We start from the raw sequence: 25,981 nt of genomic DNA on the forward strand, positions 1-25,981 counted from the left end.
TGCATCAAGTAGATACTTAACCTTTCATTGTTTTTGTGCATTTCTGTTTTGGCTTGATTCTCTTACTTCTTCTGATTTGGTGAAAAGTTCCAGACAAACCAATTTTTAGTATCCCAGACACAACACACCTGAAACTCTGTTAAGGTAGATAGAATTTATTCCTTATTTTACATCAGCTATACAGTTAATGTGGACAGATGAGTGAAGTACATTACTGACCTGAACAGATGCTGTTGCAACACCTATAAATACCCAGCGGTGTCATGACATATTTCTCAGAGCAGCAGCATTGCAATAAACAATGATCTTTTTTTGTTAACATGTTGAGGAAACAAATTGAACTTTGCCGTTAATCAAGGTACAATACGAGGTGTGTGTGTGTGTGTGTGTGTGTGTGTTAGATCTCGTCCACAAAGGGTGTGTTGACGAGGTTGCCGCTGGATGCCATGGTCTTCTTACCAGTCACGAATTTCTTAGCGGCCTGGAAGTGGCGAGAACAGAAAAGAAAAAGTGGCAACATTAAAAGCAAATCATAGAGAAGCGTTCGATCTTTCCCGGCTGCGTACCGATCAAACCAAAAGTCTTACGTTAGCAACATCAGTCAAAGAGACGTTGTCAATGTTTTTGGAGATTTCTTCAGGAGAAAGGTAAGATCCACTGGCCAGAGCCTGAGTGCCCATGGCCTCCAGCAAACCCTCCGAGGTTTCCAAAGACATGAGGAACTGACTCTTAAACTGGGCCCTGCAGAACAGAGACAAGCTCGTTATGAGCCGCAAATTCTAAAGGGGAAAACATTCAACTGTGATGAGTTTATCAGAGAGGATGAAACATTCTGCAGCTCCGCTGTGCAATTCTTTGACTGCCTCTCAACATGAACATAAACGCGTTTTTACATATTTCCATTTAGAGAAGTTACGTTAGTGACAGCATGGCTTAATTTAAGCCACATTTTCTTCTTTGTTTAACACAACTTTTGCTTAGTGGAGCCCAGAGAGAGAGCGTGGCCTTTCACAGAAAGCAGTGTCAGAGTATATATTCAATAGGAAATCCGGTATTTGTCGGCCTCCTAATTTCTAACACTTCATTTCTCCATGCACCGTGTTCCTGTGTCTCTTACTTGGCTCGAGTGAGGTCAGCAGCTGTGACTCCACCATCGGCCACAGCCTTCACCTGGGCCAGAGCAGCCTTAATTACCTGAAGAGACAGAAGTGGAGAGCCGTCACCTCAGAGAGATTTTACAAGTTTTTGTCTTTTTTTCCCCCCCCGACTTTAAGAAAGAAGGAAGGATTTGGTTACTTTGTTTAACAAACTTCTGTCGCAACTACATCACGTCTATCGTACTCACATCACCAGCTGCTGCAACCTGGGAAATGGTGTAGACCCCAAACAGACCAGAGTCAGAGTAGCTTACATTGAAAGCACTCGCCTGTTAGGAAAGAAAGAAATATAAATGTGTTGGGATAGTTTCTTCAAAAGGTGTATAAACTATGTCATAGATTATATTAGAAACTGACTGCCACTCACATCAAAAGGGTCAGCAGTTGCCTTGGAAACCCCCTGGATCAGTTTGTTGGAGACACCCAATCCCCTCTTGATGTGTGGACCAGCTCCCAGTAGGTGCTGCAGAACACTGAAGGCCAGAGCTTCGCTGCTGCCGGCTGCTGCCGACTGGCTCACCACGGCCGAATGGACCAGACGGTTGGTGTTGAGCTCACGGACCTCACCTGGAGACGAGACGGGGAAATTACAGGGTCCTCAAGGTTTAGAGTTCTGAATCTCATGCTGGCACTAAAAGTTTTTTCTATTTGTAGCCTGTCAGTTCAGCTCACCTCCACGATACTGAGCCTTGGCCCCCGTTGTTCCTACTCCACTGCGGATGTTGAGGAATTGCTCCCCCACTTGCTTTAGCATAGCATGATTAACCCCTAGAGCAAAGATGAACATCGGAATTATAACTCAAGCTTAGACCACTTACGATAATCAGCAAGGCATTAACGCTGTCATAAAGCCACGTCGTGGGTGGTTACATCTTTAAAAAGATGCCATTTTCTCCAAATACAATAACCTCTGTTACCTATTCCAACGAGAGCCATTCTTGCACTCGTGAAGTGGTTTTGGACAAACTGGTGAAGCTGAAAATAAATCACAAACGTCACAGAAGCAGTTTCAATGGGTACAGTATAGCATGGCTACCAAGGCTTAAAATCCTCACATGTTCCGACTGGATGTAGTCAACCATGTGGTCTGGGCAGTACAGGGAGTTACACAGGGCGTTCTTATAGGCTGCTGCATGTAGGCCCTCAATCACACCTGGGAAAAGAGAAGGATTTCACTGGGAGCTCCACCACAGCGGTGGTGAAAGTAAAAAAAAATGTTTTTGTCATACAGAAATCATAATTATATGGCGTACCTGCCTGAAAACACCTGCTAATGTAAATTAAAGACACATTCTGGCACCGACTTTGCATACGAGCAAAGGTTTAAAGGAACGACACTTTGCCTTTTTGACAGCACTTTCTGATGAGGCTTTAAAAAAATCATCTAGTTACATATATTACTGTGAGAAAATGATCCTGCATCTATAGTTTATTAAATTATCAAGTTGTATTATCATTTATTCTCATTTACAGTGGAAATTTAAATATAAAAAAATCCTACCTATCTGGGGACTCTGCTTAGCCTGGGCTTTGTCCAGCTTTACTCTCGGTGAGAGGTCTGACACCTCCCACGGACGAAACTCTGGGGCCGTTGTCACGTTGATCAAGAACTCCATCACTGTATCACTGCGGAGCGACAATTAAAGCAGGGGGGGGGGGTACGAGGCTGAGCAAGCATCCTGAAAAACATCTCACACACGCAGCATTTTGCTCTCCACAGAATAATTTGTACCCAGAAATCACAGTTTCACCTCATTCAAGACGACACCATATTGATATCAATCTTTCTTTAAATACTAATATTTAAAACATGTCTCGTCCTAGAACTGCAAACATGGCGGACACACTCACATGTCATCTCTCAAGCAGTCGACGGTGTACATCATATTCTCTCGGGATGACGTCACGCTGCACAGAAACATGCAGATGTAAAGATCAGAATACTGAACAGCCGTAACAACTGCCGTCTCTTCCAGGTAAAAACTTTTCACGGGAGACTACCGACCTCAGGCTGCCACCGACTGCCTCAACACCACGGCAGATCTTGAACGCTGACGCTCCTTTGGTTGTCTGAGAAGGTGAGAATCCAAGTCAATATGAAGCTGAGACAGAAATGAACATTCACACTGCAACCAATAATTCTCTTACATTACTGAATACATTCAGGATGCACTGTATGTAAGTCATTTGTCGGTGGTTTAGAAGGTGATTAAATGATCTATTAATTTAGGCTGCTTTGAAGTTCCATACCAGATTGGAGGCCAGCCTGACAAGGTGGGTAACACCCTGGTTCTCAGGGGTCTCATAACGACAGCCTGCCTTGACAAAGACACCGATCTTGGAGGCTGGGGAATAGTTCTCCAGGGAGGCGATCACCAGTCCACTGGGCAGTTTGCTTACCTGGACAGAAGGACACATGCAGCGCTGTCCTTTAGTTTCATTCCATGCAGAGGACATAAACAATCTGCTAGACCATGAAAGCCAGTGACATTTAGCTTGAAAATCTAACATAATCAGCACACCATGAAGAGACAATGACAAAAGCCTCAAAAGAACAGAATAATAAATCCATTCTCAGACCAAAAGTCTGTCTGCCCCAGCACAGCAGTTCTTGACACCAAACCTACATGGACATCCTGGTAGGAGTGCGCAGCCCCAGAAGAGAGCTTGAGGCCAGCCAGCGGCTGGTCAAGGGACTGGCCTTTTCTGGTAGCTGCATAGAACCGTTTCTGTGGAGAAGAAAGACAAGTCAACAACCACTAACCTGCACATCCTGAGGATGAAACCCAGTGACTTCCACCTTACGGGCAGCCTGGGCTGCGTAAAGCCTTGTCTGGAAAAACAGAGAACATGGGAAGGCAGGACATTACAGCTAATGTGTTGCTGGCTCGTTGGCTGATACCAAGACAGTGTGAGGAGTATCGCCTCAAATTAGAGAGGTTTTGAGCCGGTTACGTTTACTGGGAAGTATTCCAGTAAGTAAGCATCGGACACGATGCTGTCATATACTTCCCACAGTGCAATGCGGCTGAGACTAAGCTCGGCTGATATATCATTATCGCTTCAAAATTAATGTAAATTAAATGTTTCACTTAGCTGGACATGGCATAATCTTATAAACTGGTTTGTAATTTTTGCCACATCAGTTTAAGAAGATGGGTTACCATAGTAACCTGCCTCCAATTGGCAGCTAGACTCTAAGTGTGACCAAAAAGATACGGCACCCAGCTTTACAACTGAATCTGACTACACAGTGGATCTGCTCCTTTTCCCAGAGGAAAAACAGTTGCCGGCAGGCGGAGAAGTCACCTTAAAACAGCCAAGATCTGTCAGAACAGTCAAGACAACAGTGTCAGAGTGGGAAAATGACCGACAATCATTTGCTGGTTAATGTACAGGGTAGACTGAAACATATTCAATAGAGTACACAGTTGCTTGGCAGTCAAACAACCCCACCATGTTTGTATCAGTCATATGATCAAGACGGTCGTATATGCTGTCTGTGCCAGTGAATCTGAGAAGGGCATGCTGCGTATGAGAGAGCTATTGTGCTATTTAACAAGTGTGTGGACTACGTCTACTCTGTGCACCGCCAGCTTAAAAATGGTGGGGACACAGTGACAATCCAGTCATAAGCCAAACTGTTCAATCAGATGGCAGATGATTCTGTTGCCCTGATCTTCACTGCTGACCCTAAAAGTAAAGTAGATTTTCAAGATGGACAACGGTGCAGGTATTTCTGCGAGTGAGGTGGGTTATATTCAAGGATGCTGTGGAAAATAACGTTAACCATTTTATGTGCTGTGTAAATATGAAGCATGAAAGTGCTTTTCTGGCATTCTGAGGTCACAGTGATTGATCCTGAATTTTAAGAAAAACTTTTTAATTTGGCTCAGATCTATTGTTAATGGAGTGTTTTATGGATCTGTACATGTAAGCAGCATCCTCTGAACATCAAACTATACATGTAAAGTATATATATATATATATATATATACACAGTATATTACCTTTGAGCGACAGTAACATAAGCGCACACTTAATGCATACAGAGCACAATAAAAGGTAACCATTATACTCAGTAACATAAGCAAAATTCGTACTTGTAACTTCAGACTTATCTGAAGGACTTCTGCACAGTTTTTGCTTTGTGTCCGCACATCCAAAAGAGATTTACAAGTAAGGCACACACTAGGGGACAATTTGGGGTTCAGTACTTTGTCCAAAGATACTCCAATCTGTATACTGTGTGGTTGAGCATTGAACCAGAAATCCTTTGACTGAATCACTCCTGAGCTACAGCTGCCCCTCTCCCATGGAGGTGTATTTTACAGGAGGATGGAGCTTGATTACCAGCTAGAAATATTGGAAACATTTGCAACAATATTATTAACATATTAACAATAACAGCACTTTATGTCTCAAAAGGACATGAGAGGCATAGGAGACTTTTAAATGAAGGAATCCCTGATGCTGTTATGCTGCTCTTGTAGACTATCTAGAATACTGATATTCTAATATTTCACTTTGAAATTTAAAAAAAAATGACTCCACAACAAGATCTACTTAACCCCCGTTTTGAAGGTTTCAATTAAATGTGCTGATGTGGTTTACTCAACCTGGATGAGAAAATCTTTCAGGGCTCACTAAAATGTTGTCTAGAAATAAAATGTCTGAGGTCTTTTAAAAGCTGAGGCAGTTAATATCTCTGGGATTGGGCTTTAAACATAGTCAGAAATCTCATGGTTGGGCTTTATTCTGCTTGTTCAGTCTTGGGATTCGATGGGGTCTCAACTGTTACACACAAACATGACATGAACTAACAAAATTACATAAGAGAAGTATGAAGCAACCAACACAAGTGTCAGCTGTTTAATGGGGAAGCTGTATCTTGTCTACATACACGAGATGCTAGCGGCTAGCTGTCAACTCTTACAAATGTTGAGTAGCCAGAGCTGTCGCTGCCTGAGCTAAGTGACTGTAGTTTTATGGAAGATAAACTACGTATTCAACGACTCGATGTATCGAGTGTTCATGATATAACCTTCTCAGGAGGTTCAACTCAGGTTAAGCGTCATGCCAAGCGTTTGCTTCCTCGTCTGCTACCCATCACAGCTTCTCTGGACAAGACCCATCTTTTTTTTTTTTTATCTCATCCGACAAATAACCTCATGAGTGACGCCGCCGGCTTAAGTGAGTACGAGTGTTCCGACACACATAGGTAGCGTACATCAACAGAGTTCTTACCGATAGTTGACTGATTCCCCGGATCCCCTTCATCTCCCCTCTCTCCTTCAGCCAGGACGATGAACCAATATGGCTGACTTGAAAGTGCCCTACCCAGAATGCACAGCGCGTTTCTCTCTCTCGCATCGGAACAGACAAGTGAATGAGCGCGCGCGCCCCCTAACGTCTCAGCGGTGAAAGGACTGCGACCATCTGTAGCAAACTTTCGAGTTTTAGCTATTTTTACTCCTCTGAAAATTATGACAGTTTTTTCTCCTCATTGTCCATTTTCGAAGTAGTTTATGTCTCATTTATATTTATTTATATCTTATTTGGGTAATTTGTTTTTCTTCATGACAGGTTTCTTTTGGTCGACCATCTGGTTCATTTTGCGACTTTGTCATTTTGCATGTCACTGTGGCCTTTCTATGTGTCTTTGTCGATGTGTCCTCCTCATTTCACATCTTTCTGTGGTAGTTTAGTGTCTTTCTGTGTATTGTGTTTCTCTGTGTGCGTTTTCTTTTCATATTTCAGTTTCTGGGATGTAACACGGGCCACTGTCTTATCCAGGAGCATAGACATCCTTATATTCATGTATTTTTCCATTACATGCTTTATGGATTTCTATTATATTTTTGTTATAAAACCAGTGGCCCACTGTAAACTGTGATTAATTTTAGTATTCTGTCCATAGTACCTGTTACTACATTTCTTTTTTTTACTTCAAATGTTGTCATATACTTATTTTTTATATTTAAGAATTTCTAAAATATAACTCGCATTAAATTAACATCCATCTATATCCTATATATTACAAATTCCTTGTGTATTTAATGTGTTATGCACACTCTGACCACAGGAAGAAAAGCATTTCCTGTCATTTCAGTTGAGGTGCCCAATGCGCATGAGCAATACCGCAACCACACACACGTGGGGTGAACGTTTGAACTCGCTGCATGTTGGATAGCTTACCGAGTTCGTAGCACTAAAACTACATTTTAAAAGAATATATCTCGAGTGTTGTTGCCCCTTTACCGTCAAGTGAACGAAAAATAGTCCTCCGTGAAGCTTTTCGCCGAGAGGGCCGGAAAAACAACCCAAAATGGTGAGTTTTGTACCCTGTGAACTAACAAGCTAACAGACCAGCTAACTGTTAGCAAGCATGACAAACTACAGAGCGCGGTAATCTTGCGCTCAATAAAATATGCGTCTTTCAAGTGGCTTTAACGCGGCTTATTTGCTGTTACGTTTTGTTTGTGCTATAACCAGAGTGAAGCCGATGTGAACCCGAAGGCCTATCCGCTGGCCGACGCCACGCTGACCAAAACCATCCTGGACCTGGTACAGCAAGCCTCAAACTACAAACAGCTGAGGAAGGGGGCTAATGAAGGTGAGAAAACTGGGGGAAACTACACAATATTATTAAAGTTGGTGTGATAACATACTGTTAGGTAGTTCAAATCTTTAGAGGTGAAGTGCCTTTAACAAAAATGTGGGGAGTGACGTACTATAACACATCAGCAGCACAGAAAGCTATACATCATCAGAATCTACTTCGATTTATTTTATTTATTTTAAGGGTTGACGGTTGGAAAAAGCAACTTCACTGGGGCCAAATACCAACCCAAGCTCATTCATTATTGGTGGCCATCAAAATGTGTGGAAGTTTAGTGTTTTGGAACCACATTGTGGTGTTTTTATCAGGGAAAAAAACGAGACTTGATTGTATATGTTCATGTTTGAAATAGCAATGGATAATGAGTTTTCTTTTGTACCACTCACTGCACCCAAGGTGGATTACTGTTACTTTTCTGAAACATCCTAAAAAAAAAAAAAAAAAGGTCTGTAACTGATGGGACATCTTGGATGTTTGTAAAACCATTGGAAATACAGCTACCAATAAAAGGTTTCTGCTTGTTTAGATAATATATATATATATATATATATTGTGTGTTTACCGTACTCTACTTCTTTCCCAGCCACTAAAACCCTGAACAGAGGCATTGCAGAGTTTATCGTTATGGCTGCCGATGCTGAACCACTCGAGATCATCCTCCACCTGCCACTGCTCTGCGAGGACAAGAATGTCCCATATGTGTTTGTTCGCTCCAAGCAGGCACTGGGCCGGGCCTGTGGGGTGTCTCGCCCCGTCATCGCTACCTCAGTCACAATAAAGGAGGGATCTCAGCTCAAGCCACAGATTCAGTCTGTTCAGCTGGCTATTGAGAGGCTGCTGGTGTGACTTTGTTGCGTTATTGTGACTAAATCTCTAGAGAACAGATGGATCTCTAATTTGGGTTGTTTTATGTTTGATTTAAAAAATTATGTTTTGCATTGCAAAATTCAAATGTTTTTCTTTTTGTAAGGATAGTGGTTCCATTTCTGTGTATCGCTATGTAGAACCAGAACTTGTTTCCTAATAAACACATTTTTTAATAAAACCTTGTAATTTATTATTTTACTTGCAAGAAGCCTAATGCAATATCAGAATTGTCCTAAGTCTTTTGTAATAGATTGAGTGAAGTGGAACTTCCTTGTAAGGACAGTTTCCACATATTCATGGGAGTAAGTTTTGCCTTGAGGAGCTCCCTCTTGTTTCGTTTGTTTTTGCAGTAAAGCTCTTTTATGTTTTATCTGACAGTTGAGACAAGACCAACAGATAAAGGGAACATCTTTATGGCAGCCATGACTTGTTAAAGGGGGTGTGACACATTGTCATCTCAGTTAATGTAAGCTGAATTAAAAGTCCAGGAACACTTACTGCTCATCAAATAGAAATATTAGAAACAGGAGTTTATAGCTGTGTCTCAATGCTTGATCTAAGTGTGATAGAAGTTGGGGAATTGATGTAAAAACTTGGATATGGGCTAAGTCGGTCATTTTGGGTATCTCAGCTGAGATTTGTGAGACCCAACTTCTGCATTTTATGTAATTCCCCAAAATGACAGCTCAGATGTAACATACAGTACATATATATATAAATATAATAATTTTCTGTCGATGCAAAACAAAACTACTTCTAGGCATCGAGTTACTAAACTCGTCATTTCTGCTTCTGTTTTCCGTCTCCCGATGTACATTGAACGCACCGTTACATTTTCTCCAGAGATCAGAATTTTCCAGTTTCTCCTCAACCTACCACAGTTATATAAAACTTTGCAGCGGCTCTTGAATGCCAATCTGCACTGTAGCTTGAACTTTGTACCAAACACGAGTTTCACTCGTCTGACGCTCAGAAGCAGAAGCAATGGCCGAGCCTCCCGTTATCATATGGGAGCATGAAGTGGGGTGCCTGCTGCAGTACAGAGACCTGATCCCTCGTCTGGAGGACGCTTTGGGGAAGTTCTCCAAACGGGACAGTGCAGAGGTGATCCAGCCTGTCCGCACCGCCGTGCCTCTGCAGAAACATAACGGGTAGGTCTGCGTTCTGCTTCAAAAAGTAGCTCATTAAACATTAACAGACTGTTACTGGATGATACTCTGTTACCTTTCAGCTTCATGGGGCTGATGCCCACATACATGGAAAATGATGGAGTCTTGACCACAAAGTTTGTGTGTTTCTACAAGAGGGAGCATGGTTCCAGTTTGCCAGCTGTTCAAGCCACGGTGGTGCTGCTGGATCCAGAGTATGGAAATGTCAAGGCTGTGAGTTAAACTGGTGCATGCACCAGTAACTTATGACCAATGACACAGACAAACACTACTGTTCAGCCCCAGAAGAAGCTGTTCTAGAAACATGCACGTCCCTCAGTTTCACACTGACATGTTTCCAACCTGCAGGTCATGGATGGGGAGGTCATCACAGCCATGAGGACCGCTGCAGTCTCAGCCATCTCTGCTAAGGCACTTCTGTTGTTGACATTTTGAACAATGAGGGTTCTTTTTAAATCATCTTTTAACATGGAACTCTGGTGCTTTCTTTGTGTACTACACAGCTGCTGATGCGTCCTGGAGCAGAGATTCTGGCCATCTTGGGGACTGGCAAACAGGCCCTAAGTCATTATAATGTCTTCGTTGAAATGTTTTCATTTAAAGAGGTATATGTAGGAAAAATATGGATGATATTACACGTTACAAGAAAATAAGGAAACGTAATTTCTGCATCCGGTAGGCACAGAAGTCTGTCGATTTCTTTAAGGACTAGATTTTTCAGATTCTTAGCTGGGTCAGTTCTTTACTCCGGCTGTCTTAAACCTCAGGTGCGGGTGTGGAGCCGCACAAGACAGGGAGTGGAGAAGTTTCTCCACTCTGTGGGAGGCGCTGTGAAGGGATGTGGTTCGGTGGAGGAGGCGGTGAGAGGAGCAGACGTCATAGTGACAGTAACTGGGTCGACTGAGCCGGTGCTCTGCGGTCAGTGGGTGAAACCAGGAGCTCACGTGGCAGGTAAGAAGAAATCATTTACCCACAGAAACACAATCCAAAGTGGAATTATGTTAAGATTTAGACTTTTTCCACTGCTGTTCTACTTTTTGCGGAGCAGCAGTGGGAGCATGCAGGCCAGACTGGAGGGAGTTGGACAATGTGCTGATGAGGGATGCTGTAGTATACGCCGACAGCAGGGAGGGGGCGATGACCGAGTCTGGTGACATCATCCTCTCTGGGGTCCGTCTCTTTGTTCTTACCAGTTATCTGGAAGACTGAGCTTTGTGCGACCGACTCATTTTGCGTAGTATGTGGAGAAGGTATGAATGTGCTTCTCTGGTTTTCAGGCTGAGGTGTTTGCAGAGCTTGGAGATGTCATCAATGGGACAAAAGCTGCTCACAGAGAGAAAACAACAGTGTTCAAATCCCTCGGTAAGTCCAGCAGTTCACGGTTTGGTATGAGGTTTATTCCTAAAACGATCAGAGTAACTTTGACTTGTTTTGTCTGTCTACAACAACAGGGATGGGTGTTGAAGATGCAGTGTCAGCTAAACTGGTATTTGACCAGTGGACGGCCCAAGCCAACAAACTGTGAGGAGGCCTTGTTCTCACTTCCTGACAACTTAGATATTTCTTCAAATCACACAAAGTGATAAAGAAATAACATCTCTCAGTCTTAACAGACTACGTTATCAAACAACACGTGATATACCAGCCCACAGAACTTTCTGTACAGAGCTGAAATGAAAAGTTGCATAAACTCAGGTCAGAGTTTACCTGTGAGCCTCAGTACAGATGAGTTTGACTGGGAAAGGGTTTTTTTCAGGTCCGATATTGGGCAGAATGATTAAAAATGCTAAGTAAAGGGTAGTCGGCATGCCTAAAGATGCCAAACATTTTCTGGCTCCTGCATCTAAAACCGTCACATATATTCGATCATCTGGAATTTGAATTGTTTTCAACTGTTTGATGTGAGCAGGCTGTGGAATAAAGAAACTATTTACAAGAAAGTACTCAGTGAATGCGTCCAGCACAGAAAATATACAGTACCGCAACATTTTTTTTTTTTTTTTTAAATGAATTTATTTGCTTTAAAAAACAAACAAAAAAAAAAACAATCATATTACTATATGAAAATTAAACCACATTTAGTAAGAAAGCAGATCAAAGCTTACACTTCCTTTGTGCCTTGAAACGCCCCCAAAATATTGAGTCCAGATTTAGTGGTTTCTTTTCTCAAAGCGCGCTTCCAACTTGGTCAATGCTCGCTTCAAAAATAAACTGGTGAACATCATATCGTACAACAAGTTCAGATGAGTTCCGGCCTTCAAATATTACTACGCCGGCTTATCGACTTCATAAAACACAGTGATGAATGGGGTCGAAATGAAATGGTGACGCGCCTTCATGTCAACATGATCATCGTATAAAAGCCTTCGTACTAAGAACAATTTCTGAGCATGAATTTGATGAAAACTAGACGTGATGGGTACAACTAAAGAGATCAAGACTGAGTGAGCACAGCTAATGCCGGCTGCACATGTACCTTCATGTGTCGAGTTATAAAAATACTGTGCGAGTTCAAGGGACTTAAGTCAGGATGACGCATCAATTTAGAAAACTTTTAGGAACAAGAAATGATTTACATCCTGCTCACTTGCACTCCAGGAATTACACCGTCTCAACTCCTGCTACAATTGCTATTAGTCCTTAAAGGATTAAGCGGGTTACTAATGACTGCATGACATCTTGTACAGGTTCAAACGAATACAAAGGGAGGAGAAACAACCTTTTAGTGTTGATACAGGGACAAGAACAATGTGACCGTTGACTGAGTTTTGGCATCACTTCAGTCCAGTCGGATGACACGTGTAAACAAAACGGTCCGTCAATCACAGCTGGCTAGAAAACAGACAATGAAAAAAGGAAAACGGCTTTTTTTCTTAAAACAAACATTTTTGATCAAAGTAAAATTTTGTCAAGGCAGCAGGAATCTCTTAGTGTTTAGGGGAAAGAGTGCAGTGCAGCGCGACACTTCTCTCTATAGCTACATCTTTAGTTACTTCATGACGAATTCGTGTTTCAAGTAGTGTTTCTTCACCGTGTCGCAAAGGAAATGACATCAACGTTTTATCGGAAAGTCCTCCCACTCACTCCCTAATTAACCCCAGATAGCGAATCACTTCTCCCACCCTCGCACTCCCCAAGCCTTTCGCAAAAATCGACTTATTTCACACGGCCTGAAGGGGCCGAACAGATGTGAGCAACCAGAAACGCATCCGACTAAAAGGTTTTAAAAAAAAAAAAGAAAAATTAAAAACAATCTTAAATCTGTAAATTCCTTTCAGGTGGATATTTGATCTACCATAGCTTCTATGTGAGCAAGGACACAGGGTGAAAAGATATTTGTGGGAACCCAGCCATCCGAGTGGGCGAGTTCAGACTGCAACCGGATTTTCGACCCCTTGCGGATCTCCCTTACAGTACACTGCACTTCCTCCTCCTCTTCTTGACGGGCGGGGGGCACAGAACCGCCCTGATGGCTTCATCAAACACTGTCTTAAGGCCACGCTGAGTCAAAGCTGAGCACTCCAGGTATTTCACTGCACCTGTTTGCGACAAAAAAAAAGGAGCAAAGTCAGCAAAGCAGCTGGATGACGCCACGCAGCGTCATCATGCAGGACCAATGAAAATGGATTCATGTACCGAACTAAAACAAGCAAACAGAACAGACTGTGAAAGGTCAATCTAAGAAATAAAATGAAAATGGGACATATTTTCACAGGATTAATGACTGCTGGTCTGCATTCAAATGTAATGCATCAAATCCAGGGACATTCCACTGCTTCCCTTCTTATCTCCCGTTTATACTGCAAACAGTTAATGGCATTTCACTTCAGAACATTGTTAAGAGTCTGCAGGTTCCCTGCTATAAATCGGATCTTTGTAGAAAGTAGAATTTCTTTAGAAGAATGAAAAAGAAAAAAGGTTTATTGCATCTTTGGAGCTACAACTGACTTATTTCCTTAGCCATGGCCAAGCCTTGAGGGTAGATGATGGGAGAGAGTTTCTTCTCCTTGAGCTTTTCGATCGTGTCCTTGTCGTCTCTCAGGTCCAGCTTTGTGCCCACCAGGATAATAGGCGTGTTGGGACAGTGGTGTCTCACCTCAGGGTACCACTGCAGGAGAAGGACAGAGGCTGATAAGAGCCGGTATAAGAGCTGTGCTGCCGTCACGGCTTCATCGTTCTATTCAGCAGAAACACAGACGCCTTCTGTACAACGCTACAGTGTTCACTTTGACTTATAGACACGGTGCGAGTCTTTGGGGAATATCATCAACAGTTTTTTAAAAAAAAGCTATATATAGTTTATTTAACCAGCGTCATCTCAAACTCTCACAAATGATCAAGCCAGGCTGATCTGAAAAGTTCATTTAGTGTCACAGAGCGGGCTGCTCTCACCTTGGCACGGACGTTTTCAAAAGAAGCTGGACTGACGAGGGAAAAGCAAATCAGGAACACGTCCTGGGGGAGAATGACAAAAACAAATAAATACATAAACATTTAGCATGACATTTCAACTTTCCTGGCACCGACTGAACATCAACACCTTCATGTGAAAGTTAAGCAACACCGTGATGCTGTTAATAATCCTACAGAACGCACACTACTGACTGACTCACAACAGACTCACTACTCCAGGCGAATCTAGACCGGCCCTGTTGGTTAAACGCAGAGTGACTCTGAGTCTTTGGCACAGAGAGCAGATTGTTTCGGAGACAAAGAGGGCAAACACGAGCTGCTTTTCACTTCCTTCAGCCCTCCTCCAGACAGTGTATAGGTACTGTCGATACAAGGCTCGACTCTGCTGAGAGCGACACTCTGTCTTGAGCATTAGAGCCCAGAGAATAACTCCAAGTCAGCAGTGTTCACATTATCTGTTTTGACACTCATCCTCAAAGGGACACTGGATGGAGAAGAGCAGCTATCACTGGTGTGTGTACACATGCAGTGCATATATATATGTGTGTGTGTGTGTGTGTGTGTGTATACATACTGTCTGTGGGTAAGACAGTGGCCTGAGCCTGTCGTAGTCCTCCTGTCCTGCTGTGTCCCACAGACCGAGGTTCACTGGTTTCCCATCAACCATCACGTTGGCGGAGTAGTTGTCGAAGCTGAAGGCGGGGAGGCGAACATTAGGTTACAAAACAAACAGAATGGCTTAATACACAACACCATAAAGAGATAAACTGGTGTTGTGCTGCCTCCCCACATGTGTGGTGCCACAGCTGGTTACCGGGTCTGGCTGTGTGAGACTTACACTGTGGGTATGTACTCTCCAGGGAAGGCATTGGTGGTGTAGCTGATGAGCAGGCATGTTTTACCCACAGCCCTGGAAGAAGAGGAGGGAACAGTGAGAACGGGACTTGATTAACTTTGTTCCCACTTGTTGCATCACAGCAATATGTTCTCAAGATAAATTGCAAATCAAGTCTCTTCATTGTGAGTCTAGTAGGTGTAACCATTCTTTCCCGAAAGGTCAACATGCAAAGTGAAACGGGTTTTGTGTCACCTTAGCACTGCTCACAATGAATGCAAGGTCTCCAATACAGTAGTTTTTTTATTTATCAGATAGTATTTGAAAGGCTCCATTTTGTATTTCGCTGATGCACTACGGGGAAGATGCAGAAAACACAAACAGCAAGAACTTAAAACGGAGAACAAGTCCAACCAGTTATGATACCTACCGGGAAATGTATCTATTCATTTATTAACAAAAAAATAAAACAATTTTGCTTCATTTGCAGTGTCCTCTTTTACTGAGAATTAATGGCAGCAACCACTTATCTCAAGGGGATTAAGTGGTGATAAAACATTCAATTTACTTTGACCATTTACTGTCATTAATATCCTGGATTCAGTTGCAAAGCCAAACACCACAACATTGCCGTGGGGACATTTTGGTTTTAATATTTAACCGACTTGTGTCTTATATGTGTGGACATTCATGTGAAAACAGCTGCGGATTACCGCGGAGAGGTAGATTGTAAGCTTTATGATGAAAAGGTTCAGTTGGGAAATGCCTTCTCACTCCTTGGCTTTGTAAATCAACTTTAAAAAAAAAAAAAAAAAAGAGTGAACGCCCATTAACTCGCTCAAAGCAATTTGCCGGATTTGTGGCAAGAATGCGGCCGTCTGACATTAACTGAAGCCATTAACCTGAAACCAAACACAGACAAACTTGGCACAAAGATGAAATCACTAAAGTAATAATCTGCATATAACACGCCTGCTTGTGCAAAACTTAATATACTCTTCTACACACAACGGAGAAAGGGATTAATCGTTGAGCCTGTGGGAACCAAATGAACCACTTGCATAGATTCTATAACTTTTAATAGATGTTATAATTAGGTCAACCTACAAAATACACACCAACAGAAGATCCACGTTAAACCAAAGAGAGGACATCACTATCACTCTTCAGTTGATCTCTTTTCTATCAAGAGATTACATTATTGAAAAATAATACACTCATTCTTGTAAGAAACTCAACTGAACTAGTTATAATATAATATTATAACCACTTGAAACAGCCTGCGCACATGTAATACCCAACGAGGAGAGTGGAGAAGCCTTTCTTATAGAGTTCTGTGCGCTTTAATGCATTCATTTGGCACGATGAGTAACAAAATAACACGTCTGACGGGGTTAAATGTGACAGTTTGGTTTATTTTTCTTTCCTATTAGAATTAAAAGGAGCTGCGCTTTTTAAACGTACTTTGAATGTTGTCAATTGCCAAGTTTCGATTAGATGTATTAATCATATTAAGGCCTCAAAGGACACAACCCTATCTGTAAGTTGTTTCGAGGCTTAAGAGGAGTTTGGTGGTTTGGAAACGCATGACAGTCTATTCATGACATCAGTACGAGAGCGTCCGACCACAAAACCTCGAGGTATCCAACAGAAACTTGCCAACACGTCCCGCCTGCGTCATTTCTAGCAAATACCAAGCTGTGACCCCTTCAGTCTCACCAAACTAGAGCATGTGGATAAATCTGTGACCCAGCTGGACCGACAGCAGGCACAACAACAGCTGTCGCTCTGCTGGCATGTTATCCGAGGCTTGTTAGCCGCTAGCCAACTGTTGCTAATTGGGTCAACCAAAACAGCCGCGTTAGCTTTCATTCGTTACAATAAGGGTCAAAGTGTTAAAAACGTACAGGTTAAAGTGAGACTTCGCGTAAACTTTAACTCACCCGTCCCCCACCACCACACACTTAATGGCCTGCATCGGACGGCTCGGTCTCAGTTAGCTCGGCAAGCTAACGGCAGCTAAAATACACCGGCGCTGCCTGAAAAGTTCAGCGGACACTGACTGAACAAGCCTCGACCGCGGCCAGTTAACGTGTTGAGGGGGAAAAAAATAAAAAAATCACTGCAGGATTTATCCGACTTGTCCTTCCTTGTCAGCAGCAACACCCCGGTGAAACTCCAAAGTTGTAAACCACACAGGCAACACCCAGAAAAAAATAAGCTGGAGCCAAGATTGAGGGGGGAGAAAAAAAAAAGAAAACGCCCACAAGCTGAGATCCTTGGGAGCCACATCCGGTCAGACCAAAGTGGTCAAAACCCGACATCTACTGGCTATTACAAACAGTGTGCCATCCAGTCCTAGTCCCAGGTGTACTTTAATTTACTGCTAAACTGCACCAGTTTCAGCGGCGTGGAAAAAAGCCGCCAGCAGCAGGCATCCTCATATGAAATGTGCAGTAAAACAATGTGGGAAAAAAATACAAAGATGCATTCAAGTCTGAATATCAGAAGCACAAGTAGTTTGGGAATTTGCCATCTGTAGAAGGGGTCAGGCCAGTGGATTATCTTTTTGACTAATAAAAGACAGATTGACTGAGTTTTGTAGTGGCAAAAAACTAACAGGCAAGTCAGAATACTGAAGTTTTCATCATATGACAGAACAAGGGAGCTTCATGTGAGTCTGAGCTGGGGGATTTCCTCTCCTGGTGTTTACTGTGGAAAAGAACGAGATTATAGAACCATCAAACCTCAGAACGAAAGCAGTCGCTCCCTGTTACAGCTGCACAATACAATAAGGAGGTACACCCCCCCCCCCCCCCCCCCAACTATATTCAAGACATTTCATAGGCAAATGTTCTCCAGCTTTCAATAGATGGATGAATGGATGGATTTAGCTTAACTTGTTTTGTATGTTAACAAATCTGTGACGTGAAGAGGTAGACATAGAAGGCCCTGATGATGTTCAGTAATGAAAAAAAATAGACAGTGGTGTCATGTGGACTATTTGCGCTACTTATGTGTGATAAGGTATGTGTGCAAATTATGACACACTCTACTAAACAGGTAATATATTGGTACATTCTCTGCACGCAGGACTTAACTCAAATTTGTTAAGTTTGGGGAATACATTTATTTTCTTCAATGAATTCATGAATTCTTCACAGTCCACCTGCAATATGGCAGTAGAACACTTGAGGGCAGTATTGTACATTTCTTTTCATGTTTCATGCAGGACAGAAAAGATGCAGAATCTTAAGGGAAACTATCATTTTGTAAGCAGATATTGCCTCTTCACTTTCTGTCCTCACAGTTTTCACACCTCAGCTCTGGACAAAGTGTATTTCTTACACTATAGTCAAACACATCAATAGGATGATCATCAGTGTTACTCAGGGGGTAGAAACAGGGGAGAGAGATTATTGAAGGATAAGCAGGACTGTTGTCAACACAACAGGGAGGCTGTAAAACACAGCAGAGGGAGTGATGCTACGGGATATCTGTACATCTAACAGAGAAAAGACACTGAAAGAGAAATCATCTCTGACGCAGAATTAACACATCCTAAAGATTAAAAAATGAGAATATTGAGATATTGCAAGATGTCGATATATTAAGCTACCTGCATTGTGCCGTGCTTAATCTTAACAAAAGTCTCTTTTTAGTGCACTATGTTTGTGTTTGGTATCTATTGTCTTTATCTTTATGTTACAATACCTGTATTTCTTCAGATGATTTAGCTTCTTTGGGCCACTATTACAGAAATATGGATGTTATTTGTGCTTAAGCCGTATCAGTCCATCTCTTTCCAATCTTGCAGTTGGTCATATATTTAGTTCTAATCGTGAAACCCGACATAAGTATTGACTTTCTTGAGCAGCTCTTGACAACTAAGTGGATCGCTATATTTTTCCCACAGGCAAACCTTTCCGTTCTTTCATGCTTTCTTTTCCCTTCTCGTGTATGTTATGAGGACTTAAATCTGGGATAGGGATAAATCAGTAAGTCAGTTGAAAGATTACAATTGTTCCAAGACCTCTTTTGCACGTTTAACGTACCGATTTAAACAGAAACATCTGAGTTGTGATATTGGGAGTGTTTCAGAAGATTTGGACAAGAGTATTGCCTCAGTCACACGAAGAAAGAGCTTCTAACAATCCCAAGCTGTTGATAAAGTGAATTCAGTTTGTGAGTCTTTGCTATGCAAACACTCGGCTCTCTTGTCGCCATCAGTCCACTCATCTCCCTATCAAACTGCAGTTCAGAGACACATTTTATCGGATCATTACGTTCGATCATTAGTTCTCTAATAAGCACTAAGATGTAATGACCCCTCTCGTTTGCATGGGAGTCAGATTGACAGGCTGCAGGCAGTCATCAGTTAAATCCCCGAATGTGTTTTGTAATGGTAGCACAACAGGATACACAGAATATCTGCTATCATATAATGTGGTGAAATTCAACATTTTTTATGGAACGAAAAAGCTAAATGAGCACATAAAGCAGATGGCTGAACCCTGCTGAGGCTCTGGCATTTGTGCTGCTGTTATCTTCCAACATGATCGATATAAGTCTGCATGCTGCAGCGACAAGCGATAACCAGCATTGCTACATATATTCAGCTGCTCAAATAGCGATAAGTGATAGGCCGTGCAAGAATTAATCTGTAAGAATGAGCCTGATCACATCCACGCAAATGTGCAGTTATGATCTGATAATGGCCTTTCATAACTCTGACTTTTTACATCCAAAGTTTTGCCACGTTTGAAGGTAAAACTCATCCGCTCACAGCCACATATACACGGAAATGCTCCCTGTATTCTGAGAATAAATCTGCACAACATGCCAAATTCCAAAGATACCTCAACAACAGCAATAAATTCCCTCTCATTCTTTGAAAGCCACCTCAAGCCGCTTCCCGAGGGCTTCCTTAAACATCTTGTTGTGACAGCAGGATTTACTTTATGTTTACTTCCTAATTGGTTTTAGGCTGCGCTGTGCAGCTTGTATATTACTCAGCAGACAGCAGATGGGAAGCTCCCTAAAAATAAGCTGCACTGTTCAAGAAGTTCTCTCTCTGCACCAATAGTAACCAGCAGCCAGTGGTGGCGCCTACAAAAAATAGATATCTTGCCTATTTAAAGCTTTTGTAACGAGATTAAAGGGGATTTCCACTCAACTGCTTGTCTCTACTCCAGAGATATTTGTTTCTGATGACATTCTAATGATCTACCATGAGTTATTTTTTGATATAGTCAGATGTGTGAGTGAGTGGCATGTTGCTGTGGTCAATATGATGTGAAGTTTCCATCCTTTGAGTTAAAGAACAGGAGCATTGAAGTGCTTTGCTGTCAGAACACTGTCCCACATGTTTCCTTCATCCTCCCTCTCACTCTGCATGTGGGTGTTTTCTTTCTCCAGCCTTTCCTCCAGTCTTCACCAACACGGCCTGTTTCACTCTTTCGACCACTGTGAGGCAGGAAGTGTGTCACATTACTTGTGCGTGTGTGGGGGACTTTTCACAAGATGCAGGCACTCCTCAGATGCTCACCGGGCTCAAATCAAAATTCTATGACCTCTGGAGTCCAGTTTGGACCAAGATAAGATGGTTATTACATCTTATCATATTTTAAAAACAACACTTGATTTGTTGCACAGGCATTGCATGTGGTGGACTGAAATGCAAGAGATAATACATCAGGTATTCCATAGAAAGACTGCTTCAAGCTGAAAGCCCAAAATTGAACTTTATGCCCAACATCAATAACAAAGGGCTGAGCAGACATTCAATAATCAGCATTTTTCCAGCAAACAAATTACACGAGCAGTACACAGCTTTATTGTCCAACCTCATTATAACAGTATGGGTCATGGAGCAGGCTGCTGCTTGAGGGCACCCAAGAGAGGACCATTTAAGTATTGAATGAAACAAAAGTTCAGGGCAGAAAAGAATTTTGGCTGAGCCCCTTTGGGACTGAAAATGAAAGTCTGACTGCCACACTAATTAGGGAACAAGCAGAAATCTTCAGCTCGGACGTGCCCGGAGAACAACATGCTTCCAGTGAATTGTGGCGTGAGTGCATCCATGTAAAAGCCTTTCTTTCTGTTGGCTTGTAGACCACTGACATGATGACAGGCTTTGCGGGTGAAAAGTTAATCACGATGAGTCTCGGCAAGATAAAGGCTGACCCTTACTTTCTTTTGTTTTATTCTTAGTTTATTGAAGGGGAGCCATCCTCAATTTGACTCACAAGAAGTGTAAGTTTGAGACATCAGAAGTTTAATGTTTCAATTATTTGAGGTGGATTGTGTGGCGAGAGCTTTTTCTGAACTCCACCCTTCTGTTTCCACTGATTTAGAAACTGGAAATGTGCGCCTTCCTGGAACGGTCCAAACACTTAACACAGGAGGATTCCCAAAACTTACAGCCTTCCGTCGCATGGTTCAAAACCCCACCTTGAGGTGAAATGCAGCCAGGAACACCTCAGAGACAGACAATGATGATGGTGAAAATGTCGCGTTTACAGTGAACTTCCTCTCTAAATTTCTTTTTCAAAACTTTACATGAAACCAACTGTGGTGTCTTCCTGCAGGCTGGCCTCTGAGGGGGTGTGAGGAGGAATTTACTGAAACATGCTGCAATGCAGTGGAGTGGATGTTTGTTTACGCCTGGAGCTTTTGAGGGGAAAAACAAGACAGACCATTAATTCTCTATTTTAGGATATTTCATTTGACACTGCGTTCTATTAGCAGTTGGAAGGAAACGAGAGAGAAAAAAGGAAATCGAGGACTCAACTTTTTATATTAGGTCTTGTACTTAAGACATTCCTTGTCCAGTAAAATGTTCACTGATTGGAATTGCATGTATGTTTGCTTTGTTTGTTTCCTGGTATATGAAGTAATAGACATATGCATCTGTTATGTCAGACAAGCTCTACTGTCAGCAAGGGGACTCTCAAAGGAAGAAGAGTGCACTTTGGTTGTGGCACAATAAAGAACTCAGGGATTGGAGGTTTTTCAAATCTGTTGCACAAGTGCAGACACTGATTCTCTCTGCTGGGAAGAAAAGGCAAGACTAAATTGTAAGTTAGTGTCTTAAAAGTAAGAAACAAAGTCAGAATTTTGAGATACAAAGTCTGAATTTAACGACACAGATTTACAGACGGAAGTTCAAAATACAGGACAGCAACATCCATTTTATACATCTGCTTACCCGCTTCATCCTATTTAAAGTCACAGGTGGGAAGGTTGGAGCCTATCCTAGCAGCCACCGGGCAAGAGAGAGGGTGAACCTTGAACAGGCCTCCAGTCTATTGCACGGCCAACCCAGCAACCTTCCGCGCCGACAGTTCATTCAGAATCAATAATTGATGTAACAGGCATGTTTTTGGACCTCTACAGAACCCACAGATGCACAGAAAGAACTGCAATTGGCGAACTGAAAGGCCCTGCTGAAAATCAAACCAAGATCCTTCTTGCTCTGAGGAAACAGTGCCAACCGCCACACCACCATGCAGCCCAGGACAGTATGATACAAGGGGAAACTATACATTTCAGTTTCAGCCGTCCGGAGAAACTTTAGACCAGATACACTTATAAAAGAAAGCAATCTTTAATGCTTGTCCCGTGCTCATTGTCAATGTTAACTGGAAACCAAAGAATAACATTCAGAGACTCCTAATGCCTCCATTTGCCTTAAAAACTATACAAATGAATGTGTTCCACTAAAGTACGATAACATGCTCTGAAGCTCCTGAATCAATATCTGCTTGACAGTTTTTTAAATCCTTTCAAAAGACTAAAAATGGAGATATGATAAAAAAAAATTAAAAAACTCTAGTATACAAACTAGATGAATAGATACAGAGGATTTTTAAGGCTTTGCAATTTTTTTAGTAACACTGGTGCTGCTTGGAATTGAAATGTAATTTCAACCATTTCAGATGATTCTAAGCCATTGTCATGTATATTTCCAAATTAAACCGGATAGCAAGGAGGGTTTGGCCCAAGCTCGACTCACATGATCCTCAATGATGTCACTGTCTCAGTGTGAGTCAGCAATATATCCATCAAAATGACCTAAATTTGCTTTTTCTTTGGGACTTTGGGACACATCTGGCCTATACCGCACACACTATAACTCAAAGTTGGCCCACTCCAAGGAAACTGAGTGATAAGTGTCAAAAGTAGCCCAGATTAGGGCCGAACATGTCTGTTCTCTGCAAAATGTGTATGTCATCTGCTGTGGGCACATAACAGAGGTTAACAGTACATGTAAGTTGAGAATGGATAACACCCATAAAGTAAAAAACACACAGTCATGGAATACAGAGGAAAGGTTACAGTGGTGTGATTAAACCCCTCTTAGTGCCACAAGTCAGATTTCATAATATTGCGAGGGTGGAGGAGAACCGGCCCATAACATTGCTTCCTGTTCTGTAACTTTCTTCCATTGTGCCCCTGCAGTGCTGCACAATGTGTCCCTAGCACAACTCCCTTCCTGAACTCGGGACCATATGCCGAGCCCTGCCTTGATGTTCCTCCCTGCAGAAGGACAGACGCTGGTGTGACCGGGATCTTTGCTGGAAAAGCCTCACGAGTCACGCTCTCACAGGGGAAGGGACAGACAGGAAGTCGGATTCCTTTGGCTGAGAGCCCTCAAAGGTGTCGTCACCAATAACATTGACGATGCATGAGGTCAGAAGCCCCACCAAAAGGGAAATTTATTAACATACATCCTCGGGGAAGTTTGTTGGGGCAGAACTCCAAAAAAGGTGGTTTGAAAAAGAAATATTTAACAAAAAAAGATAAATCTCTCTTCAACAAACTGTTGTTTCACACCAAAAACTAAAAAACATGAATTTGAATCCATTTAATAATTCATTTTCAAAACTTATTAATATCACATCCTGAACAGATGTTCTTCTTGTGCTTTAGGCCCTAATTCCTAGTCATGACACCATTTTTTTTTCAAAGCAGAAGAAAAACATGTCTACAAATAATCTCTTATTGGAATGGATATGTGGTTTCTTCACACCCTCAAACCACTGGGTGGGGGGGGGTGTCAACGTGGCATGATGAGTTTTAATGGGACAGAAATGTGAACTGTGTCTGACATAAGCTTTTTTTTTTGGAAACCCCAATTTTAAAGTTTTTGGAACATCTTGACACAGATTTCGATTAAACTCCATTCCTGATGGAACATGGCGCTTAACTGAGTTGTGAAGACCCACTTGTTTATCGACAGTGCAAAAGTAGGCCTACTTTTTGTGACAGGCCCTCTTTTCACAGCCAAGAGTGCTTCATCCTAACTAAATTCTTCTCAGCTTGCAAACGCACAACTTATCAGTTCACGTTATTCAGAGTTTCTGAGGTTACTTTTTTCCTCCCCCGTGAGACTTTTACGTTTGTCCTGGATAGAAAATTAATTAATTAATTCTAAAGATTACTAGGTTTAACCAATAAAGGAATTAGTCCTTTCTTGGAGTCTTAAATTCATTTTGTTTTTCGAAACTGAGCTCAACCAACAACATTGCGCGAGGAGGAGCAACATCGCAAATCTGTTTTGTGCACTTAGTGCTGTTTAGTGGTCATACTTTGGCATAAAGAATCCTCCTCTACCCTTTTTCATAGCCTTTGTGCGCGCGCGTGTGTGAGTGGTGTAGGTGTGGGGGTGTTGTTGTCGGGGGGCGGGGCTTGATGACGCAGCCTGGTTGCAGCGTAGCTAATGTGAACGCAGGCGGAGCAGCTGAGGATGGAACAGGGGGACAAGGGAAACAGCCGTGTCAGATCTCATCTCTGAGATATCACCTCTGCTCGCTCAGAGCCACCGTTAATGAACGCTCAGACTGCGGCTGCCTCTCCCCTTTCTTTTTTGCACCAATCTGCTGACATCTGGGCGCCTGTCCGCTTCACCCATCTGGCGGTGAACGCACCACCGGCTTCGCCTGTATGTACCAGTGGAAGGAAAAAAGATCCTGTTAAAAAACACTCAGAGAAATTAATTTCCCGCAAGCTATCACACCTTCTGCTGAACTGTCGGGCTGCCCGTACAATCGAAATGGATGAAGACAATCATGGTAAGGGCTGCTCTTCTTTGCTCAAGTTGGTTCCCCTCAGTCCGTGTGCGGGGGGGGATGAATGGATGGATGGGTGGATTGATGGATGGATAGATGGATGGATCAGTGATGGATACGTGAGTCAGGGCACACGGATGCGCGAAGACGTGGGGTGGTCTTGTGGTTTTCACAGACAAAACCAGAATGGGTTGTCATCTAACCTGATTAAGAAAAATAGACATTAAAGGAGCATTTCTCAGAGACAGGGGGAGAGTGTCGGTTTTTATGCTCTCCGTTTCTGCGCGTGAGAAGCTGCTCTCATACAGGCACATGTGTAGAAGCGCCGAAATCATGAAAAAAAGAGGCAGAGAAAAAAAATCTATGCACGCACCTTTTCCATCCGTTTGATGTCTTACTGGAGGGCTTTGAAGTACCTCACTATCTTATGGCACCACGCAAAGCCTGTAAACTGGTGGGAACTGATAAGATATCTGACTGGCAGTCATCCATAGGGAGGATGTACCTAACATGATCTAAAGAACCCAACAAAACTGTATAAACAAGGATAAAATTAAGGTATTTGTAATCTGTAATCTGTGATGCCACTGACAGGAGATACGTCCAGTGCAAATGTTTTTATGAACTGGCGAATAATTGAAACCCCACATTAAACTGAAAACAGTTTAAAAATCTGGAATTTTATTTGAAAAAGTATATATGCTCATTCTCATTATAAATGTAAATTATTTGTCAATCTAGTGATTAGTGGTACATAATGTTATTAAAAGATAACAGAGCACCTGGATAAATCAGTAGTTGACCCTTTTTTGGGGGAACTCATGGACGCTGAGTCCTGCAAGCTA

The 25,981-nt window shown here is 42.3% G+C and overlaps 6 protein-coding genes across 7 annotated transcripts in view; 4 read left to right on the forward strand and 2 right to left on the reverse strand.

Moving 5' to 3' along the window:
- The window catches only part of birc5a (baculoviral IAP repeat containing 5a), an 80,820-nt gene that overhangs the window by 19,913 nt on the left and 34,926 nt on the right, over positions 1 to 25,981 (forward strand). The gene's annotated exons all lie outside the window — the stretch shown is intronic.
- On the reverse strand, positions 135 to 6,488 carry uqcrc2b (ubiquinol-cytochrome c reductase core protein 2b). Of its 2 annotated transcripts, none has more exons than XM_072373082.1 (14): positions 6,405 to 6,488; positions 3,785 to 3,886; positions 3,408 to 3,557; positions 3,163 to 3,227; positions 3,009 to 3,065; positions 2,659 to 2,783; positions 2,213 to 2,310; positions 2,075 to 2,132; positions 1,830 to 1,925; positions 1,525 to 1,724; positions 1,346 to 1,426; positions 1,118 to 1,194; positions 588 to 741; positions 135 to 481 (listed from the first exon to the last, which is right to left on the reverse strand). In XM_072373082.1, exons 1-14 carry the CDS (start codon positions 6,435 to 6,437, stop codon positions 398 to 400), a joined length of 1,380 nt encoding a protein of 459 aa, XP_072229183.1. In that variant the 5' UTR covers positions 6,438 to 6,488; the 3' UTR covers positions 135 to 397. The 2 variants fall into 2 exon arrangements, with proteins under 2 accessions (XP_072229183.1, XP_072229184.1); XM_072373083.1 differs by lacking the exon at positions 3,785 to 3,886 and adding an exon at positions 3,922 to 3,990.
- On the forward strand, positions 7,292 to 8,824 carry LOC140278094 (NHP2-like protein 1). Its single transcript, XM_072373006.1, has 3 exons — positions 7,292 to 7,488; positions 7,653 to 7,773; positions 8,363 to 8,824. The coding sequence occupies exons 1-3, from the start codon at positions 7,486 to 7,488 to the stop codon at positions 8,623 to 8,625; spliced, it is 387 nt and encodes a 128-aa protein (XP_072229107.1). The 5' UTR covers positions 7,292 to 7,485; the 3' UTR covers positions 8,626 to 8,824.
- Positions 9,574 to 11,740, forward strand: crym (crystallin, mu). Its single transcript, XM_072372743.1, has 8 exons — positions 9,574 to 9,797; positions 9,878 to 10,028; positions 10,164 to 10,226; positions 10,319 to 10,420; positions 10,583 to 10,766; positions 10,864 to 10,985; positions 11,093 to 11,177; positions 11,267 to 11,740. Exons 1-8 carry the CDS (start codon positions 9,631 to 9,633, stop codon positions 11,338 to 11,340), a joined length of 948 nt encoding a protein of 315 aa, XP_072228844.1. The 5' UTR covers positions 9,574 to 9,630; the 3' UTR covers positions 11,341 to 11,740.
- rac1a (Rac family small GTPase 1a) lies at positions 11,825 to 17,068 on the reverse strand. Its single transcript, XM_072372744.1, has 6 exons — positions 17,007 to 17,068; positions 15,067 to 15,138; positions 14,803 to 14,920; positions 14,208 to 14,270; positions 13,764 to 13,923; positions 11,825 to 13,354 (listed from the first exon to the last, which is right to left on the reverse strand). The coding sequence occupies exons 1-6, from the start codon at positions 17,039 to 17,041 to the stop codon at positions 13,224 to 13,226; spliced, it is 579 nt and encodes a 192-aa protein (XP_072228845.1). The 5' UTR covers positions 17,042 to 17,068; the 3' UTR covers positions 11,825 to 13,223.
- LOC140278779 (cytohesin-3) overlaps positions 24,810 to 25,981 on the forward strand; it is a 34,596-nt gene continuing 33,424 nt past the window's right edge. Inside the window, exon 1 of the mRNA XM_072373858.1 lies at positions 24,810 to 25,139. Coding sequence (XP_072229959.1) covers positions 24,896 to 25,139 — 244 coding nt within the window. The 5' untranslated portion in view covers positions 24,810 to 24,895. The remainder of the gene's footprint in view (positions 25,140 to 25,981) is intronic.

The sequence above is a fragment of the Leuresthes tenuis genome, unplaced genomic scaffold (genome assembly GCF_036924035.1).
Source record: "Leuresthes tenuis unplaced genomic scaffold, fLeuTen1.0.hap1 SCAF_20, whole genome shotgun sequence".
NCBI lineage: Eukaryota > Metazoa > Chordata > Actinopteri > Atheriniformes > Atherinopsidae > Leuresthes > Leuresthes tenuis.